The sequence below is a fragment of the Alosa alosa genome, chromosome 4, assembly GCF_017589495.1.
Source record: "Alosa alosa isolate M-15738 ecotype Scorff River chromosome 4, AALO_Geno_1.1, whole genome shotgun sequence".
Lineage (NCBI taxonomy): Eukaryota > Metazoa > Chordata > Actinopteri > Clupeiformes > Clupeidae > Alosa > Alosa alosa.
The window spans coordinates 24,434,032-24,450,945 of NC_063192.1; the positions used below are offsets into that span (position 1 = coordinate 24,434,032).

The window sequence follows — 16,914 nt, forward strand, 5'->3', positions numbered from 1 at the left end:
TTACAGATACATTTTTAATGTTACAGTTAATAGCAGTCTCCTCACATTCCTCCATATTTCGGATGTAAAACACACAAGAGTTCAGGCTACAATTTAAATAGACATCTTAAAAACTTTTCCCTTTCGTTTCCATCTTGTAAACTCCAAATGGTAGTCTGAAAAGTAACAGGTTGAGCACCACAACCTTCTGCATATTCTCAAATTCTCGGATGCGCATTAGAACTTATTTCCGTAGGTCAGTCACTTGTACAGCGCAGGCTTTTCCAAACTGGAGGTGCTTAAAATGCAACTCAACCACCGTGCTTATTAGGCCTAGTGGTACTAGCCTAGGCTACTAGTAGGCTGGTAGTAGGCAGTATACATATTTATGAAACCATATGGCGAGGGTGGCATAAAACAAGGTCAGGAGGGCCTTCATGTAGAATGTTTTGGGGTTGAGAACTCAGCACAAATATTAGATTAACCAAACGTGACAGTACAACGAATCCTTGTGATACCGGGTTGGAGGAGCTAGGGGGTAAGTGTTCTTAACAGTCTTCTGTAATAAACTCCGGGTTCGCTAACTACGTTGTCAGTGCTTCATTTTATTTGTAGGGACCCTGAGCAAGCTACTGAGGAGGTTTGGCGCTGTTTTGAACAATATTACTGCAGGGTTGCCAACTTTGGGTGTTTGGCTGGAGTGAGATTTTGTGAAGTCATAGTCATTTTCCCTAAACCTAATTAAAAAAATGTTTGTTCCCTGACTCTTGCTATGTATAATCCCTGATTTAGGCCTATATAAAAAAAAAACTAATAGAATGGAAAAGTTTCTTCAAAATGTACAATTAATTTATTGATTACACTTGAAAACAAGACCAGTGTTTTTACCCCGTGGCATGGAAGGATTATGAGCCACTGCGCCCCTGGGCACAGACATGAAAAGGGCTGCCCTGCCCACCTGAAAAAAGGTAGTAGCTCAGCAATTCTAGGGGGGTCCGGGGGGTAGAAAAAAAATAAAAATAACCCCTTAAATGATGACTTCTGGCGAGTTTTGTGGAAAGAAATGGACAGATTGAGACTTACAAATATGAATGTGTGTATGAGTGTACGTATGTATCAGGGATGGAAATAAAATTATTTTTTCCACCTACCATTGTGGCTGAGGGATTCCAAAATCTACCAGCCACTCAACTTTTTTACCAGCCACTAGAGATACAGTATTTGATGACAAATCATGACCAAAATTATCACGGTTATTGGTATTATTGCGATATGATTAAAATGTGCTGACTTTTTTTCTAAACCTATGCCATCAATGTTGAACTCATAATGAACTCATAATTGGCCTGCCCTTCATGCCCAGTAGCAACAAAACTAAAGGACAACAAAACAGCTAGTGTCAAAAGTGGTGTGGCTCCTTTAAGACCCAATCCACTGGTGTGAGTTCTGGAGCCATCCAACTTTATCTAACTCTATACTAGCCTATATCATCTAATTTTAATATTATATCTAGGCTATATTTAACATTTATTTTTTCTATTTGGCTTGTTATGAAATCATTCATTGGCCAATTTAAGCACACTTAAATACATGCATGCTTAGCATTTTGAAAAAAAAAAAAAAAAATATATGGCTACATAGACAAACTCTTAGCCATGAGCTGTATATCCTCTGATTTTAATATTTACAGATATATGTATTTAAGCACAGCTCAGTTTTAAGACACTTAAAGCCCAAAGTTGGAGACCATATAGAAATTTGCTACCATTTCAAAACCGATTACTCTGGAACGGCTTATTGTAAAGGGGATTGCCCTACACCTTTGTGTTCGGTAAGCTCTGCTGTTTATTCTGGTTTACGGTTTGTCATGTAGTTGAACGAAAAGTTTGTGAGATAGGCTATTTCACCCTATATGAATTGAGATGAGCGCAGAGCTGTAGAGTAGTAGTAGAGTAGTTCAACAGAGAAGAATGGCAAATACACTGCGTTATTTAATCTGCCTCTGTAGGTCTAAATAGCCTACTTTGTGAGTAGTTGGTGTCGCGGACGGAAAAATAGTCAGCGAATCAACAGAAAACTGCCTCATAGACCTACCTGCTGTTGGTCTTAAAATAGTCAGCCATATATGTATGCCTTAAACTCGTCTCTTGTTATTTAGAAACAATGCTGTGGTCTAGTCTAGTCATCAACAAAAAATGAACGGATTGCAAAAAAAAAATAATGGATTTGGCGTGACATTTCTTGCGTGTGCGTGAGAGCGTGAGATTGGTGCTGAAAGCGTGAGTGTCACGCCAGATGCGTGAGAGTTGGCAACCCTGAATTAAATTACTGGTTAAAAAATGCTATTTGAGAAGAGTTAGTTTACCACCCTTAGCTAATCTACTGTTTGTGATTTGGGGCTATAGCGTATACCGGGACAAGCTCTGTAGCGGTTGATCAATGAAAAATTATGTCTCCACATCTTATTTGATGTGTTTTAATGCAGAAAAAGACCCTAGGGTCAATTTTCACTGGAGTTACACTTTAAGTGTTAATAACTGTTTTGTTGTTGACTATGACACCACGGTGAAGTTAGTTTCACTTTGCCAATGAGTTCAAATAATAGACGAGTGCTGATGTGTGTAGGCTATATTCTGCTAGGTTTTAGTAAAGCATGGTTTAGTGTAATACCTGTTCCATATGGTTGCACTGTTGCGCTGTTTGCTATTAAAGGGAATGACCGATGTCATTTTCATTGGTTTAAATGATGTTACGCCCAAAACACACCCATGACTGATAAAGAAACATAAGAACTGCCTTTTTGCGCCAGGTGTCCAACATTTGATAACGTTTGATAACAAAACCACCCCCAATGTGGACTGGACAAACCCCTAAACTATTCGCCATTGACCATGTGTTCTAGATCCCCGAGATAGGGCCCTGTGTCTTACCATGTAGCTCACCGTATCCGTTAGCTTCAACGCTAAAAACATATATGGGTCGCGACTTAATGAATATGAGAAATTGTGGATACCAAAGCCAGACCAGTTAAGAACCACTGGTTTTGAGTATTGCATAAGGCTTGTAGGATTTAAAGATCTCCTTTCTGGGAGATTCAGGCCTCTCTTGCTTCTTGGGTCTTGCTCTGAGGAGGCCATTTCTGCTTTTGGTCTCTCTCTCTCTCTTTCTTTCTCTCCCTCTCTTTCTTTTGGGTTTGTTTTATTTACATTTGATGCATTCTTGGTTTATATAGCCTATTTTGGCATCTAACTTGTTTGGAGTTATTTGGTTATCTCATGATTCATCTTTTTTATTTGGCTATCCAAGTTCACTCTGTTCAACTGCCAACTAACTTGTAGTGTTACAGTAACTACTTGGTTATACTTTGCATTCAGTGTAATTGACATTGGTTCCATTAGGTTGGGTTGCTGTTTAATAAACTGCTCATTCATCCATCATTCACATATCTCTCCTTGTGTGCTATGCCACTATTGTGCCACTAGCTAGCTGCTAAACTAAATTATTAACATTGGAAGTCAGCTGATTGATTTTATGGAGTCAGATTAATGATAGTTTCTTACAATATTTACCACTGATGCATTGTTCTGTCCCATGACACGATGTGCTTAACCTTGGCAGCCAATGCAATTCTCTTCTCAAGACGCATCTCAGGCTGTGTTTAAAACATAATAAGCCATAACTCACCGTAATGTGCACCAAGTGTGTACTCTTCACTCGTAAGAGTTTGTCCAAGTATGTTGAATGCACAGGTGATGGAAGCAGGTGGGGTTACATTGATATTAAAGAAGCTTGCTTTGACCGTGATCATGTCTGGGTCATATGTGGTGATATTTGTTCCTTCCGTAATGGTCAAGAAAAAATGGCCACTTTGGTGCCACTCATGGACACATCCAACCATGACATTATCATCACTGTCCATCCATCTGGCCACCCTGAGGTGGGGATTGGAGAAGGCTGAAATGGACAAGGGAAGAGCTTTGACACTTTCAGTTTAAATTGTATTTGCTAACAAATGCAAAGAAAATATGGGTAATACCTTATATGAACCTATTCATAAAGCATTATAAACACATTGATAAATGTTATAAACCGTTCATAAAACAGTACCGTACAGTACAGTATCATAATTATTGACATTAATATACAGGGTGAAATTTGTCGGGGATTTACCCCCCTCTGGTCTTGATATCCTAAGGGGCATTTATCCCCCTCTGCCCCTCATATTGATTAATACTTCATATAAGTCAAGTGCTGTGAGAACAGTCTAGTACAGGGGTGGGCAAACTGCGGCCCGCAGGCCGGATCCGGCCCGCCGAGCATTTCATTTGGTCATCAGGCTGCTCGCTATTTTTTTCCTGCGATAGAGACGACGTTGGTTAGCTTTACTGCAAACTGCTTTTCACTCTCCTTAGAGAACATTATGTCAATGTCAAAACATCATGTTAAATAGTGATAACATCATGTTAAACTAAGTTAACTCTTAGTTATCTCCTTTGCAGCAGATCTAACGTGAACATTATGCAGATCCATTTAATTGGGAATACGTCTGCACTCACGAGAGGGAGAGAGAGCCGCAGGTTCCAGCTGGCTTGTCATTGTTGATAATTGATATCTCCTTCTTATAAGAAAGTTTTAAAAGGAAATCATGAAGGCAACAGTAGTTCCCACTACTGACCATTTAAAAACTGTGAGAGGGCCCAGCTGTAGGTACAGCACTAGCCATAGCGGAGCAGGCAGAAGATCATTGAGAAATAAACGTGAATTAAAGCGACTGTCTTAAAGCGACAGTGCACAATTTATACATTTGTTTAACAGCATAAAATAAGCAATTCATATTTTAAAACAAATACGTTTCATACTAAATTATAGGCTATAAAAAAAAAATGGGTGTAAAATTGTATGTGTGTGTCGTTGGGGGGGGGGGTTGTTGTGCGGCCCGCCGGCCAGTTTTCAAAACCCAATGTGGCCCTTGAGCCAAAAAGTTTGCCCACCCCTGGTCTAGTACATAATAATCTGACATCAGAAACGCACCATCACTGTCAGCGCTTGTGCTGCTGACACAGTGGCTGCAGTGTCATATTGTCATATTTTAGAACCTTCAAAATCAGATAGGCTAACTGATGCAACTGAGATGGAGGACAACTCCACATAGAGTAGAACATATTGTCCGAAGCAACTTACATTAGGTGATGAGATATTTCCTGTCACAAAAATGTCACAGAAAGTGTTACATATTAGAAATTGCTTGGCATCGCTTATTCAATGGCTCTCTAAACCTAAATACCTGTAGTTTGCTTTGCCAAGGACGAACGACAAACCACTCGTTTGCATAAATCAGCCAGTAGGCTTAGTGGACAAATACCTTTCAGAAATAATCTGTAGGCCTACTGCAAAAAAACAAATGTTGGTGGCTATTTTAACTATCTAGCAGGTTTTTTAACAGCTGCAAGAAATAGAGGCTTCATGGTCATGGCCCATGTTCTGGTTTGTAAATTATTTTCATAAAACTCCAAGTTGCCCTATAATAACTTCACTCTTCAAACTCTTCACTGCACTGTAGCCAATTGACTGACAGTATGACAGGCTATTTATTATGACTGCCGCTAGCAAAGCTAGCGAAGCGGTCATAAAGGGATTGTCAAAGTTTTTTTTTTTTACCGTCATCTACTTCCTGAATTTTTGGTCAACGATACCAGGGACACCGAAACACCGGGGCACATGAAATTTGGTGGGTATGTAGCCCCACTAGACTTTTAAGGAAAAAATTTGTTTGGTCCCCGGGGGCCACTCCCCTCCACCCCCCCCCCTCACTCATTTGTGATTTGCACCCCCCCGGTAAAAAATGAAAATGCAATATCATTCTGCTTTAATCGCCCCTCTCTTCAGTTAAGATGTTCAGAACTGCACCAAATTTTATGCGTATGATTAACCTGACATTGGGGTATGCCAAGTTTTGTAGAATTTCATCCATGGGGGTCTAAAAAAAATTAAGTTATGTGTACATTTAGTGACTGTACACTCATTGGCCTGTGGAAGGTGGTGCACACATATACACACGCACACACACAGGCACGCACATACTATCGGTATCGGCAATTAGAACGGCCGATACATAATTACAAATTCAGTAGGATTAAAGGAAAACCAAATATTCATCATCATTTGGCTGCATTTCCAGTATTGGCGTTACGTAGTCGTTTGTCCACCAGATGGCGCATCGTTGCAGTGAGACGTAATTTTGTTGGAAGTTAATCTAAAGTTTGTTGGAAGACAACACTGTAGTTTACCGCAGAGAACGTCTAATAAGGGTAGGATGATTTCCACATGAAATGTAATTCCCCGAAAGCCGAAATAAATCTGAGAATGTTTATCAGACATGCTTGGTTTTTACTGCAGGTAGGCTACGTTAATCTTATACAAGTTATATCAATAGCCTAGGAAGTAGGTAAAATAATGTTACCGTTAGCATTGGTTGAGTGATGGAGGCCAATTATTATTGATGTATAGAAAACCATATGCGGTTATAGGAGCCTAGGATACCAAGCAAATTGATAACAGCACTAATTGTATCTTTCGACTGTCATCTCATTCTCTTCTGACCATAACCTAGGCTACTAATAGGAGCTAAGTAAGTTAGCCACAACGCGTTCGCTAACGTGATAGTTTTCTAATAGAAAATACCTGAAAGATAACCTGTCTATGATGCATCCTAAACACCAGGCTGGGACCTTTCTGCTCAAAGTCTCAAAAAGCATCTGAGTTAACGTTCATTCCCAAACACCCACTAGGCTACTTCAATCCTCTATTTTCAGGTGATTCAAGTAAGGAAGAGCATGGCTCAAAGTAACTAGGACTGAAACTACATAAATTCTTCAAAGTGAATAATTTGTGTCAATTCGCCACAATGTAGATTTATTAACGCACCTGTGATGATCTACATCTCCATTTAAACCAAATGTTTTAGAGCGCACGTTGAGAGAAGTATCCAGGGCAGGGCTGTACCTACACATATTTGTTGCACATGCTACAAAAATCATTCTTTGCAATGGATGATAGTGACAATTTATATATAGTGACAATTTATGTTGTGTAATAGGCCTAGCATAGGGCCTACCTTATATAGCTTATAGTTTGTTAACAGTCACGGTTTTGTCATAACTCCCTCTATGCATTTTTGCATTTAGAATAGCTCTGAAACTGGGGGGCGCCAGTGTGTGGATATCTCAATCACAAAATTAAACAATATTTCTATCGGGTGCCTACCATGGACTAGGCTGGGTGAACCCAGCCTGATCTGCCGGCGATTTCTTTTTCGAATTCTTAAAAGATTGAGCTTGGTCTGGCGAAAGCCAGACTAACCATGGACCTCACAGTTGCAAAATGCAAGGGAACATGAATCAGCCTATATTTGCACGAACAATAACGGACAGCAGCTCTTAAACTTGGCCCGTTAAAATGTGTATATGAATAGTCTAGCGACACATTTCATGAAGGCCCTTTTGGACATGTCAGTTATTTGCACCACTGGGTAAAACTGCATTTTGTTTTAGACTACAGGCAGGGGCGCCTTAATACCACCCGAGGCCCTGGGCTATATGTTTTTTAAGCCCCCACCACAAATATTAATTATGATTAAATTATACCCTGCCCGCGATCTGACCCGACACATAGCGTGCGCTTTTGGTTAATAACATGCAGTGTAGCCTATCATTATTCAGCCTATGTAAAACCTTTACATAAACAGGAACAGAAACCCCTCGAATCACGTCCGCCTACCCATGACATCGCTTATCATAAAGGCTAGCCTACTGCACGAAAACAAGCGTTGAACACTGGCTGTAGGCTAAGTTAAAAGATGGGTACACATATGGACATATTGGGTTTAAACGCTTTTCAAAAGTGCATGTGTTTGTCCTGTCGGGGGTTCCCCAGGAGTTTTTTTTTAATTCTGTCTACTTAACACACCAGTTTAACGCAGTTTGGGAGGGACAGAAATACTTTTAGCCTACAGAACAAGCTGGCTCATGTGACGTGAACATGGCTACCTTATGCATTATCACTACACTACATGGAGACATATCTCACGTTAACAATGGAGAAAACATAACATATGAGATGCAGATCACTAATTCATTTATTTGCGCCACAGCCCATGTTCTGCGTTCACTTCAATGAGACAAGTGAAATACATGTTTTTAAAGCCGTTTCATTTCCAGGCTATTTGCTACGATATTTACCTGCTATGCCTTCTGTTTTCATGGACAGTTACAGGAATCCACGTCAGATCGTTTATCGTTGCTTCAATCCTACCCACGTTATCTCCAGAGTTTGTATGATAAGTTTGTCAGTCAGTTTCAGCCTCTCCTCTAGCTCCTCTACACGCGTTGGGATTTATTACGTTTTGTTACATTTTGTTACACTTTAGAATTGGAGAAGACAAAGGGGGCCTCTGCATGGATGTAATTGTAGAGCAGTACGATGTGCTCAATTATTTAGGCTAGCTCCAGAGTAGGCTAATGATGCCGCGAATACGGACACGCCGTTTATTATTAGCCTATTGATTATCATTATTATTATTAGGAGGCCCCTCATTGGTTGAGGCCCCTGGGCTGAAGCCCAGGTAAGCCCCTGCATTAAGGCGCCAGTGACTACAGGTATTTCATTTGTGCATTGACAATTAAGTTGAATATTATATGAACTAGATGACTAAACTCTTGCATATGTAGAAGAAGAAACATTCACAAAAATCCATGACATGACCTCTCTTCTTGATAGCTGTTGAAAACTGCATGGAACTGACAGGGATTGTTTTGTTAAATAATAAATAAATGAATAAATAAATACATTATGCTGCTACCTTCTGCTTTTCCCAAATACAATGTAGCCTACAGGTGTGTACATGACCTTTCATCAGTCCAGTTGCAATGGATGGACTGTGATGAACTGCCCTACTTGTGATTGTTTAGAGATTTTAAAGGTTTTATAACAATGCTACAATTTTTTTGGCAAGTGCTACAAATCTATCACCTTTGCAGCACCAGTAGACTACTTTCTGTGCAGCCCGCAAACACACATGCCAAACAAGCATACACAAAAGTTTCAAGAGTGGGGGATGGAGTAGAAGATGGAGACAAATTGATTAATGTGATTTATTTTCGCGGAATGGATGTACAGGAATGAGCGGCGTTTTTTTAGGGTAGCTAAACCCATGTGTAATAAAATGACTTTTCATACTTCTAAATATTTTTGAGTTACTCAGAATGCTTCAATAGTTTAGGCTACCTTTTCTTGTGTATGTATGTGCACACACGCACGCATCTGTAGTTTTGTGATTTTATTTTTTATATTAATAAATGTATTACATTTGTATGATTTTACTGTTGTTTCAGATGGAGGATGACAAGACCTACACAGACCTCTTTGCAGGCCTGAAGAGGTAGCTGACTGCTGATGTGCTTGCACTCACAATGTTGAGGATGGAGGAAGAAGGTATAGATTTAGGTGGCGTGCGTAGGGTGGTGTAGACTGCCACTAAAACACTGTGAAATAGACTTATGTTGTTTTTTATATGTCGTTGTCCCAGGCATATGTGGTTTTACCAACCGGAACAGGTGGGAGATTGTGCTTAGTAGGCCGTCGTATGCAGGGGCATGAGACGAAGAGACCCCAGAAGAGTTTCATAGTTTTCTGGGATTGATCATTGACATGGGACTTCACTTCCCTCCCTAATATCCATTGCTACTGGGGAACCAAGTCTCTGAAGGGATCAGGGAGCGTTGACCAAATGAGAAATACATATTGTGCACACTTTTTCTCCATTGACATTGCTGTTGTCAGTAGTTTCTTATTATTTCAAGTTTTGGCAATGCAGAATCTGGTGTTGAACCTACTGTAGGTTTGGTAGCTACAGCCAGAAAGACTTTGGCGAAAATCTATCACAACAGCTGACAGGCATTTCCGTCAAAATTTCAGCCTCGCATTCAGCTGCTCCAACTACTACTCTGTCGTCTTTTCATCAAGTACATATTCCTGTACAGCAGGAGCCAAAGAAAAATTGTTGGCTTTGTTATAAAAACAATACATAATAACACTAAAGTAGCTTGTATGGCCTGGAGTTTAGCGGTAGGTGACTGTTTTTTTGGTAAACAAAATTGCTGTCAGATTTGGCATTCTACAGAAGGGGATGCGTTTCGTTATGAGTTATAAGTCTTCTGTGTTTAACCTTCAGGTTCCCCACCCCACCTTTCCCTATCCTCCTCTGTGTGTGTGTGTGTGTGTGTGTGTGAGTTTGTGTGTATATGTGTGTATGTGTTTATTCTCAACAGGCTTGTTCTATGTAATCCACTTTCAAATGTTTAGACACATTGATTTTTGAGTGATGTTGAAGTTGATTGTATTCCTAGCTTTTCATAAATAATACATTTTATAGATGTATATCATTTTCATATTACACTAATTTATATAAGGAAGTATCTGTTGAATCAAATGTATTCTATGTCTCTATTCAGAATTGATCTTCAATAAATATACAGTATACTTGTATTACTGGTAAGGTACATGTTTTTCTTTTATATATCATTATTGTTGACTGTAGCATTTGCTTATATACAAATAAATGGTTTATTCTTATGGACCAAATAAATCTAAACCATTGTCTGACTTCATTATTAGTTTTTATGCATACTTTTATGTTTTTGGTGAGAAAGAGAATGTGAATTCTGTCAACATTCTAAATCCCGTTTTCTGCATTTTTTTACACTTATCACTTAATTTATCATAACTTTTGAAAGGTTAATGATATTCCAATTCAGTCTTTTTTGTTAAATAGCCCACAACTTGCTGAACATGTCATACACTTTACACTATATTTTTCTCGTATAGAAATATAGTACAGCGGTTAAGGCCAGATTTTTACCTGAATCGTTCAGTTTTTGCAGAAAGCACGAAACTTGGTACAGGTATAGTACTACCCCTAGTGATCAAAAATTGAAATGGACCCCAACACATAGCGCCCCCTAGTGGCCCCTATCTTGACTTCAAATATGGCCACCAAAATATGCCCTTTTTTTCTACATTTATAATGCTATGCTGCTTTTAACACATAATATGACATGTCTACAGCCATCTTTCAGCATTATGAAATACATAATGAGACAATCATGCATAATTAAAATGGCAGACATGTTAGATTTTAAGGAAGTAGCCATACATTCTGACACTGAGTCAAAAACTGGGGTGCGTTTGGGCTATGTGTGAAGTTTTGACTGTGTGACTAAACCCTGCACTTGCCTGGTCTAAATCCTTCTAATTTGCCCCCTAGAGGCTGGCATGCTAGCAAGGAGGCTAAAACCCTTAGATGCTAGCGTCTGTCAAGTCTCTTATGCTTGGCATAAAACATATGCTGCCTTTTGGGAAATTAGCTATTTTGTCTTCTATCCTAGAGTTAGATAAATTAGTACATGCACCCAGTCATAGTTAGATAAATTAGTACACAACCCAGTCCAACACATCCTACTGTTAGCCTAATTCAATTGAGGTGGGTGGGGCCAATTAGCATATGCTAAAGTTTCTTTTAAGGCTTATAGTGATTGTTTGAAAAGGTCTATTTTGTTTTATTGTAGTTTAATATTTTGCATCCCATAAAATGATTATGCCTGTCAATGAAGCTAATTTAAATATGTAATACCTTATGAGTTTAGCTCCCTCCTGACACATTAGGGCTCATGCTAGTCAGTGAACCAGCACTTTTAGGACACGTTCAGCGCCAAGTCTGGTGGAAACACCAAAAGCTTAAGACGGGTAAAGTTGAGTGTCGTCCGCATAGCAGTGATAATCAAATTCATGGGAGCGAATGGTCTCACCCAAGGAAGTATGTAAATAGAGAAAAGTAGGGGCCCTAATACTGATCCCTGATGCACACCTGTGGTGAGGTCATGTGCCCTTTAAGGTAGGATTTAAACCAGTCAAGGGCTTTCCTAGACATTCCAGTTCAGATAGTGTAGAAAGGAGAATGTCATGGTTAACAGTATCGAAGGCTGCAGATAAGTCTAGTAGAATGAATACTAATGACTTAGCAACTTAGCAAAAAATAAAAAGCAGTTTCAGTAGAATGACTCTTGAAAACAGACTGCATAGGGTCTAGCACAGTGGTCCCCAAACTTTTTCTTCCGAGGGCCAGCTCACTATGCCCGGCTCTAAGAGAGGGCCAGTTACAATTTAGTAACCATAAATAGCTTAGTGCTGTGAACAACAGCAGTCTACCTTAGTTGAATATTCCATTACATTTAATCATAGGCTACTGCAATTTACCTTTGTTAGCTGTGTTTATATTGCCATCATACAATATCAGTGTAAAATGTAGCTCAAATGAAATAATACTAATAGCAGAGAAATAATATTAGCAGGTAGTCCCAAAAGTGTATTTTATTCAAAATGTTTAATTCAAAACTCTGAACTCTGTGTCTTTGCATACACAGCTCAACTTGTGAACAAGCAATATCCTACAAATAATTTGAAGTTCTCAAACTGTGTTTTATGAAGTGCTGGCAAAAACATCTGAAATGACCACTTTCACTCACCTGATGAGAACTTTGTGAATTTGTACATTTGAACAAGTAAATAAAAATAGAAATAATTATCCCAGAAAGTCCCAGAAATATGACTTGAATAAAAGTTAGTTAGTTAATGTTGTTATTTAGTTAATTGATTATTTTTGACAGTGGGGTTATCCAGGGGCGGGCTATGGATAGCAATGCTCTGTATTAGCCCCAGAGCCTCACTATGTCGGTGATGGTAGTGATGGGAACCTGGCTGTCAATTGATTGTGGTTGATAGTGGTTCAGGGTCTGAGGACTTAGCCTGGCTACTTATGCCTATTTCTTTTTGTTTTGCTACAGTTTTGTTTTTGGATTTTTCATGCATGGTTGACACTGTAAATATTTGCACGATTTTAAGAAAAGAGGAAAGAAAAAAAAAAACGGCCTTCGCTGAAATCTGTTTGGTCTCCTCCGTCTTCTCCACTGCTGTGGCTATCCTGCCACAGTTAGTTATTAACAATCAATTGATAAACTTTTAGAATACTTTGAGCACTGATGCAGTCAGCATAGGCCTCTTACATTGTTTGCAGGTAGGCCTACATTTCATTCTGTTTTTGATGGCAAACACGAAACAGCGCCAAAACAACCACCAGTGGACAAAAAGAGTATTACATTGGTACTGTTAAGACTTGTCATAGACAATGAATGGGGGAAATTACGGAGGTTATAGTTTGACGATGTCGTACTCCCATGCGGGCCAGATGCTATATACCACGGATATGTTTTGGGGGGCCACCCAAAATGAAGTGGCGGGCCGTATCTGGCCCGCGGGCAGTAGTTTGGGGACCACTGGTCTAGCAGGTTGTTCTGATATAGTAAGTCCAAGACTTGCTTGAAGACCATTTTCTCCAAAAACTTTGACAAGAAAGGAAGAGGGGGGAGATAGGTCTGTAAAAACAGGAATGTTAGAGGTGGTGGCAAATGATACATTTTCCATCTTTATCCTCCTTGACTGATTTTTCACTAGTTTCACATTTGGCTAGGGTCAGTGTCACTACTGGTAGCATAAGCCAGTACCTGGAGCCTACAAACATTGCACAGGTAGTCCAACTTCTCCAGAATGGCACACCAATACGTTCCATTGCCAGAAGGATTGCTGTGTCCCCAGCGCAGTCTCAAGAGCATGTAGGAGATTCCAGTAGACAGTTGCTCAAGGAGAGCTGGGTAGGATGGTAGAGCGTCCTTAACCCAGCAGCAGGACCAGTATCTGCTCCTTTGTGCAACAACAAACAGTAGGAGCCCTGCTAGAGCCCTACAAAATGACCTCCTCCAGGCCCCTGGTGTGAATGTCTCTGACCACACTGTCAGACTTTATGAAGGTGGCCTGAGGGCCCGATGGCCTCTGGAAGGACCTATGCTTACTGCATTTGCCATAGATTACAAAATTGGCAGGTTCGCCATTAACGCCCTGTGCTTTTCACAAATTAGACCAGGTTCACCCTGACGTTTAAAGATGTCTTGGAGAATGTAATGCTGCCTGCAACATCATTCAGCATGAATAGTTTGGTGGTGGGCCAGTGATGATCTGGGGAGGGATATCCTTGGAAGGACGCACACACCTCTACGGGCAAGACAACTGCACCCTCTCTACTCTTAGGCATCAGGATGAAAACTTCAGACCCATTGTCTGACCCTGTATTGGTGCAGTGGGCCCTGGGTTCCTCCTGGTGCACAACAATGGCTGGACACATGTAGCGAGAATGTGCAGGCAGTTCTTGGAGGATGAAGGCATTGATACCATTGACCTGCCCCCCCACACTCCCCTGACTTAAATCCGATTGAATACCTCTGGGATATTTTGGTCCATCCAACACCGCCAGGTTGCACCACCGACTGTCAAGGAGCTCAGTGATGGCCATGTCCACATCTGGGAGCAAATTCCCCAGGACACCATCCGCCATTTCATTAGGAGCATGCCCCGATGCCATCAAGCATGTCGGGGCCATACGAACTACTGAGTACCATCATGAGTTGCTGCGCTGAAATTCAAGCAAAATGGACTAGCTTGCCGTGTCATTTTTTCCTCTTAGATTTTCGGGGGGTCTTTGAATTCAGTCATCTGTGGATTGATCATTTTCATTCCCAAAAAACAAAGTGGCATCCTTTTGTTCCTAACATATTACCCAGTCCATATCAGTTTGAATCCTACCTCACAGGATGCTCGTTTAACGTATCATGGCTTGGACATCTGTCCGCACCTCACCATCTCACCACAGGGGTCTCCCAGGGCTCAGTACTGGGCCCCCTTCTCTTTGCTATCCACACCACTTCTTTGGGACAGATTATACATTCGCACAGCTTCTCATACCACTGCTATGCAGATGACACATAGCTTTATCTGTTCTTTCCACCTGATGACCCCTTGGTCTCTACACGGACCACGGATTGCCTCTCAGACATATCTTGATGGATGAAGGCATACCACCTCCAGCTAAACCTCTCAAAAAACTGCTGGTCCTCCCAAAAACTGCTGGTCCAGGCATCCCAGCTAAACCTACTGCCACCGGGTACGCTTACAGGTCAATCCAAACCCATTAGAACGCTACCAGTTCCTACAGAGCAGGACATCCTCTCCATCCAAAAACCTGAAGACCCAGCTTAACTGTATAAAACTAGCAGCACTACTCAACTTATAAAACAGGACTCATTATGCACTCTTCCCTATTGTACTCTACCTTTTTGAATTGTTTTAAATTGTTCTAGAATTGTTGAGAGAATTGTTTTAAAAGCGTTAAACTGTTTACCAGGTTGTAAGGCGCTTTGGCTAAAAATGTGTCAGCCTAATGTAATGTAGATATCCAGCATGATGTTTTTTCCCTATTGAAATCTGATGTGTTTTATTCTTTTCTGAAGTGTATATTTTTTTGAGCAGTGTATAGTAAGTAAGAGTTAAGGTTTGCTCAGAAAGAGAAGAAGGTAGAATAAGAATGTATTGATGATGTATAGTTACTTCAATTAACCAAGATATAGAATAATTGCCTTATTTTCTTACACATAGTGGCCATATTGGAATCTTACCAGATTATACTTGATGCCTTGTATATTATTGAGGTTGTCATGTGATAAAATGATTGTTCAAACTTTTAAATTGTTTTTGAATGATATTTCTATCATGAATAACAATAATGATGGTCTATATTTTCACATTTGGTATCCTCCATATTGGATTTCAAAATTGCCAACATCAAGTTTGTTTGGAAATCCGGTCAATAGCTTCCTTGACCCTAACAATTGAGTGTTAGAACTTAAAATACTTTTTTATCTTGTTTAATTTTGAAGTTGTATCAACAATTCTATTAAGAATGGTAGCCATATTTGAATTCAAGATGGTGGCCACTAGGGGGTGCTATGTGTTGGGGTCCATTTCTATTTTTGATCACTAGGGGTAGTAGTTGTTGTGTATGGATATACAAACTTAATTTCCCATAATGCCATGCGTTTAGGCGGGGGCTATATAAGGTAGAGCTCCCCATCCAACGCTCTTCTCTACTGCAAGGAGACTCAGAAAGCCTATGTGTATTGTAAGTATACCGTAGTTAATAAAGCCAAGTTTATTGTTCAGCACTTTCATGTCCGCCTCCATCAATGTGTATGCGTGCCCTCACTCGGACACAACATACTGGCGACGAGGTGTGGAATAGTTAACTACGACTTTTGGAAGCGGGACGAAGATGCTAGAACGACAGTAAAATTAGCAGAAGAAGCACAACGATGGCAGTGTACAGCAGCGAGACGGGCTTGTGCTTCGATGAAAGCAATGAAAGTTTCAAGACGTATGAGCAAAGATTTGCACAGTTTGTGGAAGCCAACGGAATTGAGCAAGGGAAACAAAGGGCTGTTTTCTTATCCGTGGTAGGTGCAAAGACTTTCTCATTACTGACAGACTTGCTAGCACCGAAAAAGCTGTCTGACTGCACATTAGAGGACTTGTTTAAAGCACTGAGAGAATTCTATGTGCTAAAGAAAAATGTGTTAAGTGAACGTTACTCATTCCGTGTTCGAAGGCAGCAAAATGGAGAGACTGTAGCTGAATATGTGGCTGCGCTAAAAGGACTTGCAACAACCTGTGAGTTCGGTGACAAGTTGGATGAGCAGCTCAGGGACCAGCTAGTTTATGGAATTAGCAGTAAAGAGCTACGAACTAAGCTGTTGAGTGCTGCATATGGAGAAAAGCTGAAGTGGGCAAAAGTCATGGACATTGTGCACAATTTTGAGTCCACAACCAGCAGTCTGAAAACGATTCAGCAAACACCGCTTAGAACCGACAGCGTGAGCAGCTACAAGGGGAAGGCTCACGCGCGCCAAAAAGAATCTGAGAGGAAACAAAAGCCAAACGCGA

General features: G+C 40.3%; 1 protein-coding gene across 1 annotated transcript in view; it reads right to left on the reverse strand.

The window, feature by feature from the left end:
- The window catches only part of LOC125292792 (low-density lipoprotein receptor-like), a 42,805-nt gene that overhangs the window by 11,078 nt on the left and 14,813 nt on the right, over positions 1–16,914 (reverse strand). The window contains exon 6 of the mRNA XM_048240228.1: positions 3,664–3,933. Within this exon, the coding sequence (XP_048096185.1) occupies positions 3,664–3,933 (270 nt within the window). The remainder of the gene's footprint in view (positions 1–3,663; positions 3,934–16,914) is intronic.